General features: G+C 51.6%; 1 protein-coding gene across 1 annotated transcript in view; it reads right to left on the bottom strand.

Annotated features, from left to right (window-relative positions):
• The window catches only part of LOC103250603 (cytochrome P450 4F22), a 29151-nt gene that overhangs the window by 20005 nt on the left and 1914 nt on the right, over positions 1-7232 (bottom strand). Inside the window, exons 2-3 of the mRNA XM_008049201.1 lie at positions 6328-6550; positions 3077-3221 (exon numbers count right to left, since the gene is read on the bottom strand). Of these exons, the coding sequence (XP_008047392.1) occupies positions 3077-3221; positions 6328-6549 (367 nt within the window). The 5' untranslated portion in view covers position 6550. The remainder of the gene's footprint in view (positions 1-3076; positions 3222-6327; positions 6551-7232) is intronic.

The raw sequence follows: 7232 nt of genomic DNA, 5'->3' as shown, positions 1-7232 counted from the left end.
GAATAGCCGGGCATGGTGACTCATGCCTGCAAACCCAGTACTTTGGAAGGTTGAGGCAGGTGGATTGCTTGAGCTCGGGAGTTCTAGACCAGCTTGTGCAACATAGTGAGACCTTGTCTCCACCAAAAAAAAAAAATCAAAATATTAGCCAGGCATAGTGGCAAGCACCTGTAGTTCCAGTTATTTGGGAGGATTGCCTGAGCCCAGGAATTCAAGGCTGTGATGAGTTATGACCATGCCACTGCACTCCAGCCTAGGCAACAGAGTGAGCTCCCACTTAAAAAAAAAAGAAAAACACATGTATATATGCCTATATATATCTCAACTTGTTCTCCATAAAGCATTTTTATCTACTTTCTCTCATTAATATCCCCTGTTCCAAAAGCCCATAAGACCATGGAGAAACAGGCTCCAAGAGTTGTGCCTTCCCCAGAGCCCAGGGGCTGTGAGGGTCCAATCCCAGGGGACTCCCAGGTGGAGGGCCCTGGTGGGGGATGGAGTCTGTGACTCGAATGGGACCTGTCTAAACCAGGCGGGAGCACCCGGGAGCCGGGAGGCTTCACTCCAGGCTGACTCATTGGCCCACCTTCTCCATCCTGGAGTTCCCTGTCGGGCTTCTCCAGCCAGGGAGGCAAGGATGTCCTGCCTGTTTGTGAGGGAGGAGGAGGAGGCCTGAACATATTCTAAGTGCCAGGCCCATGCTGGAGGCGTTACTTGGGGTCTCCCAACCATGCAGGATGGGGCTTAGGAGACTGATGCTCTGGGGAGGAAAAGAAGGAGAGAGAAACAAGGAAGGGGGAGTAGGAGGAAGAAGAATAGAAGAAGGAGGAAGGGGAGAGGAAGAAAAGGAGGAGGGGGGAGGAGGAGGAGGAGAAGCAGAGGAGGAGGAGGGACAGGAAGAGGAAAAGGAGGAGAAAGAAAAAAAGAGAATGGAAGAGAAGGAGGAGGAAAAAGAACAGGAGGAGAAAAAGAAAACAGAGGAGGAGGAAAGGGAAAAGAAAAGGAAAGAGACAAGGAGGAAGAGACAAGGAGGAGGGTAAGGAGGAGGGAGAGAAAAAGGAAAAAAGAATCTGAAAATGCAGAAGAGGAAAAGCCCTTATCTTTTCTTTTTTTTTTTTTTTTTGAGTTGGAGTCTCACTCTGTCACCCAGACTGGAGTGCAGTGGCCGCTCCTGGCCACCGCAGCCTCGACCTGTTGGGCTCTGGCGATCCTTCGCCTCAGTCTTCCAAGTAGCTGGAATTACAGGCATGCGCTACCACGCCTGGCTGATTTTTTGATTTATTGTAGAGATGAGGTCTCACTGCCCAGGTGGGTCTCGAACCCGCGGGTTCAGGCAATCCACTCACCTCAGCCTCCCAAAGGCGCAGGATTACAGGCTGAGCCACAGAGCCTGGCTGGAAAAGCCCTTACCCATGCCTGCCTACAGTGTATGACTGAGTCTTCACAACTGCCCCCACTCTACAGATCAGAAACCAAGGCCCTGAAGTCACAGAGCAAGTACATGCTGAAGCCAGAATCCAGCCCCACCCACCCGATGCCTGGCCAGGGCCCTTCCCACACGTGTGGCCACCCCTTGCAAACATCACCTCTTCCAAGGCTGAGGTGTTCCCCTCAGTTCAGTGTGGACTGTCATCCCTTCACAAATGCAATCATAGGGGATGAAGAGGCATCACTGGGGACAGGAAGGACGGAGGACCCTTCCTCTTTCGTGGCTCCCGGGTGGCAGCCTGGAAGAACATCTCCAGGTGCGGGCTTACCGAAGCCCAAGCTGAGGCCAGAGATTCTAAAATTCCTCGGAGCTCCCCTTTTCCACCCCTCTCCTGCCCGATGCCTCTGAAAGTGACCACTTATGAGGAAGACCAGAGCTGGACAAACATGTGCCCAGCCCTGAAGGGTTAGACAACTTCTGTGGAAAAGAGTGTAGTGATTCCTAAAAGATCTAAAAATCGGCCTTCCACACGACCCAGCCTTCCTCTTACTGGGAATATACCTAGAGGAACTCAAGTCATTCTACAAAAAAGATACCTGCACATGCATGTTTGTTGCAGCACCATTCACAATAGCAAAAACATGAAAACAACCATGCTGCCCATTGAAAGTGGACTGGGTAAAGAAAAGGTGGCACATATACACGATGGACTGTTTTGCAGCCATAAAGAAGAAAAAAATTAGGGACTTTGCAGCAACTTAGAGTCTAGGATGGATTTAGAGTCTATCATACTCTGATCTATCACAGAAACAAAGAACTGAGTACCACATGTTCTCACTCATAAGTGGACCCTGAACATTTATTGTAATACTACATAAAAGAGATTGGCAGTAACCGGAAACTGCCAGGGAAGCGGGGGAGCACATAACATCAATGGGGTACCTGATCTCAAATCAGGTGAAGTGGGGTCCAAGGGGAGGCCCAAACTTTACCTGTATCATGACCTTTTGTCTACCTAATTCTGAGTTATACCCCACATCTTTAAAATAAATTTTTAATAAATAGAACTGATCATGGGTCTGTCTAGGGACTCAGGGAGGGTTTCCTGGAGGAGGTGGCCATTGGAGGAGAGTGTTGAAGGCTGAGCAAGAGCTCACCAAGCACACTTGGGAGTTCTACACCTCAGGGACAGGTGTGGACTGTGGAAGAAAGAAGTAATTTTGCCACATCTCCCTCCCTCCCCGTCAGGGTCAGCCAAGTTGATGACACCATGCTTCAGGTTGGGCTACAACAGCCCTGGCCATGATGGGAGTGTTAGCACCCAAATGATAGGAGTGCCACAGCCTGAGATTGAACAACATGTACTTAACAAAACCTGAAATGAATAGCTGCCTATCCAAACGTGCTTGGCATTGACTTCTAAGTGGGTGGACATTCCCTCAAAGTTCCTGAAATTCTTAGTCACTGTTACATCTTTGTCCATGCTGTTCCCATAATTGATTGCCATTTCTGTTTTGGGGAACTCCTATTCATCCTTCAAAGCCCTACTCAAACAACGCTTCTGCTGGATAGCCCACCTGGCTAGAATCCCAGGTGGGCTCTGGGAGTTGAGGACTCACCCATTGCTCAGAGGCCCAGTGTGCCTACCTGAGGCTCCCAACAGGGGCTTGATATAATCAGGGTGCACCAGAACCAACAGTGGCAGGATGGGTCCCATCCACACCAAGATCACGTGGTGCATGTTGTCTAGCACCTTCTTCTCATCTTGAAGGCCCGTCTCATTTGGGAGGTACTGCAAGAGGTAAGAGGGGGACGATCAAGAGAGGCACAGCCCAGCTTTTCTGGCCTCTTCCTCCCACCACCTCCTGTAGCTTCAAAGCAAACCCAGCAGTGCTGTGTGATTTGGGGCAGTTGGCCACATCTCTCTGGGCCTCCATTTCCTCATCTGAAAAATGGCGAAGAACCAACTCTCCCTCTGAGGGCAATTGAGAGGGTAAGAGACCCAGCATGGTCCGGACACACAGCTGGTGTTCACGAAATAAAAATGGTGGCCCACTGTGGTGGCTCCTGCCTGTAATTCCAGCACTTTGAGAGCCTGAGGCAGGAGGATCACTTGGGGCCAGAAGTTCAAGACCAGGCTGGACAATATAGTGAGACTTCATCTCTTAAAAAAAGAAAAATTAGCCGGGTGTGTTGGTATGCACCTATAGTCCCAGCTACTTGGGAGGCTGAGATGGGAAGATTGCTCAAATCCAGGAGTTCGTGGCTGCAGTGAACTATGATTGGACCGTTGTGGCCAGCCTGGGCAGAGAGAGAGATCTTGTCTCTAAATAAATAAATAAATAAAGTAAAATAGTAGCAGTAAACACAATAATGATATGGGTGGCATGTATCAAGTACTCACAATGTTTGTAATAAAATGTTTCTACTGTTGTGTGTGTGTGTGTGTTTGTGTGTGTATGTCAGGGTCTCACTCTGTCACCAGGTTGGCACAATCATGGCTCACTGCAGCCTTGACCTCCTGAGCTCAGGCAATCCCTTCACCTCAACCTTCTGTCTCTGGGACTATAGGTACCCACTATCACACCCAACTAATTCGTTGTTTTATTTTTGAGTCGGAGTCTCACTCTGTCACCCAGGCTGGAGTGCTGGAGTGCAATGGCAACTGCAGCCTCGACCTGCTGGGCTCAGGTGATCCTTCTGCCTCAGCCTTCCAGGTAGCCGGAACCACAAACACATGCTACCACACCTGGCGATTTATTTATTTATTTATTTATTGTAAAGATGAAGTCTCACCATGTTGCCCAGGTTGGTCTTGAACCCATGGGCTCAGGCAATCCTCTCACCTTCGCCTCCCAAAGTGCTGGGATGACAGGCTTGAGCCACCACGCCTGCTTGACTAATGTTTTTGTTTTTTTTTTTTGAGTTAGAGTCTCACTCTGTCGCCCAAGTTGGAGTACAGTGGCACACTCACAACCACCACAGCCTCGACCTTTTGGGCTCAAGTAATCCTTCCACCTCAGCCTTCCAAGTAGCTGGAACCACAGGCACATGCCACCACGCCTGGCTAATTTTTTGATTTATTGTAGAGATGAGGTCTCGCCAAATTGCCCAGGCTGGTCTTGAACCTGTGGGCTCAGGCAATCCTCTCACCTCAGTCTCCCAAAGTGCTGGAATGACAGGCATGAGCCACCATGCCCAGCCCTACTATTGTTATATTTAACACAAGTCTGCACTGTTGGGGCTTTTGTGGGCATTGTTCATATACTGGCATGTTCCACCTACACATGGACCCTCTGAGGTTGTTCCTACTCTTTTCCCAGTTTTACTTTGCTCAGAAAGGTCAAGTGGCTTGTCTGGAGTGACAAGTAAGTGACTGTCCTGATTTGGGCTCTTCCAGAAGCAGGTCCCGAGGCGAGGGCTCTAGGACACGTCATTTATTTGGGAGGCGATCCCCTCAAAATATGGGTTGTGGTGTGGGGGAGTGAAACAGGGAGGAAAAAGTCAACCCACCAGAAGGCAAGGGAGCTGGTACATTGGTCCACTCCTGCCCAGGGGGTCATTTGCTGGGAGTGGGGGGTACTCCCATGGGGGGTAGGCATCAATTCCCAAGCTCATGGTACACACAGGTAGAGTGGGCTCCAGCCACCAGAGGAAGCCCCTAGAACGCAGGTGCTGCCAGCCAGAAGTCAGGCCACTGCATCCAGAAATGGGCTGAAATGGGCAGGTGCTGGTATCTGTCACAGCGGCAAAGCCAGGGCCCACACACAGGCCACCCAGCTGCAAAACCATTCTTTTTTTTTTTTTTTGAGTCGGAGTCTCACTCTGCCATCCAGGCTGGAGTGTAGTGGCACAGTCGGCTCACTGCAGCTTCAACCTGCTGGGCTCAGGCTATCCTCCTGCCTCAGGCCCTCTCCCCAACCCCCAAGTAGTCAGGACTACAGACACATGCCACCACACCTGGCTAATTTTTTTGATTTTTTTTGTAGAGACGAGGTCTCACTGTGTTGCCCAGGCTGGTCTCGAACACCTGGCCTCAAGCCATCCTCCCTCCTTGGCCTCCCAAAGTGCTGGGATTGCAGGCGTGAGCCACCATGCCCAGCCAAGACTGCTCTTTCATAGCCTGCTCTATGAAGCAGAAGCACATCGGGTTCAGTGGCAGGCCAATATGAGCTCACATCCACTGTGAGGGGCTGTGTGACATTAGGCAAGTCATTTAACCTCTCTGAACCCGAATCCCTAAGAATGAATCCTGTAAATAGAGCAGATCTACCTTATGTCACAGGCTGTGGGAATTGGGGGACAGCTCAGTTATGAAGCAGCCTAACCCAGTGCCTGGCCGAATGGAGGAACTGTGTTTCCTTCCCCATCAGGTCATGGTTTCCCTGTCCAAATGCAAGGGCCATCGTGGCCTCCCATGGAACCACATGGGGCCAGGAGCTGGCCTGGACCCACAGAGTCAAGGCTGGGCTTTAGAGCTGGCCCGGGTCAACTGCCTTAGACACCAGAGCCTGGCCACTGCCTCCACGACAACCACTGAATCCAGAGACGGCTTCCTGGAGTAAGGGCATTGGAGATGGGGTATGAAAAATGGGTAGACGTTTATCAGGCAGAGAAAGATATTCTAGGCAAAGAGCACGGTTTTGGCAAAGGCCATGGGGCTGGGATGTTTGAGCCCTGCTAGAGGAGCAGGAAGTATTTGTTCTGTCTCATCCCAGCTGTGTCCCCTTGGGGTAAACTCCTTGCCCTCTCTGAACCTCGGTCGCAAACTCCATAAGAAAAAGTCTGCTGGTACCCCCAAGCAGATACTTGGGAGGATATGGGAAGGCAGCAGGCCTGTTACCTCCTTATTGAACTCGCTGGACCTACTCAGCCCAGCCCAGCTGGGCCACACTTACCATCCCCAGATGGCCCAGCAGCCAGTTGCGGCGGGGCGGCTGGGGGAAACAGCGCAGCCGGCAGCAGGTAATGTAGAAGCGCCGGCAGAGCCCCAGAACCTGCAGCAGCAGGCGGAAGACGAAGAAGAGTCCCAGAAGGAGGAGGGTGGACACCGCGTATATGCGGAACGCTGTCTTCTCCAGCCCCAGGACATGCAGCAGGTAGTCTGTGACGGGCAGCATCCTGGGGACACAGGTTGGGGGAGGGGTCAGTGCCATACACACCAGGACCTTGGGGCAGGCGTGGTGTGCCTGGTGCACCGCAGGAGCCCAACCCACGGGAGCCCCAGACACCGAGGACACTCATCCTTCCTCCAGCTGTGACGTCCCTCCCTCCCACTGTGGGCCAGATGGATGCACACGGGGTGCACCGGGCACCTTGGCAGTTGCTTTTACAGGGACCCCTGTGATTCCCCCACCATGGGGCTTTCTCTGCCAGTGCACAGCTGCTCAGAGCCCCGAAAAAAAAGACCACCCTCCCTGGGGTACGGTGACCCTGAGCTGTGGGTTCCACATTCCTCCAGGTTTCTCCCGGGGGATTAAACTCCAGATGCCCACAGTAGACTCTCTCTCTCAAATGAGGTTTTGCTCTGTTGCCAGGCTGGAGTACAGTGGCATGAGCACAGCTCACAGCAACCGCCAACTCCTGAGCTCAAGCCATCCTCCTGTCTCAGCTTTCCAAAGAATAGCTGGGACTACAGGCGTGCACCACCATGCCCAGGTTTTTTTTGTAGAAACATGGTATCGCTATGTTGCCCAGGCTGGTCTCAAACTCCTGGGCTCAAGCAATCCTTCTGCTTCGGCTTCCCAAGTAACTGAGACTACAGGTGTGTGCCATTATATTTGGCTAATTTTTTTTTTTTTTT

Source organism: Carlito syrichta, unplaced genomic scaffold (assembly GCF_000164805.1).
Source record: "Carlito syrichta isolate Samal-C Ts95f unplaced genomic scaffold, Tarsius_syrichta-2.0.1 Scaffold130696, whole genome shotgun sequence".
Classification (NCBI taxonomy): domain Eukaryota; kingdom Metazoa; phylum Chordata; class Mammalia; order Primates; family Tarsiidae; genus Carlito; species Carlito syrichta.
The sequence above is the reverse complement of the archived record's forward strand: the minus strand, read 5'-3'. Positions and strand labels throughout refer to the sequence as shown.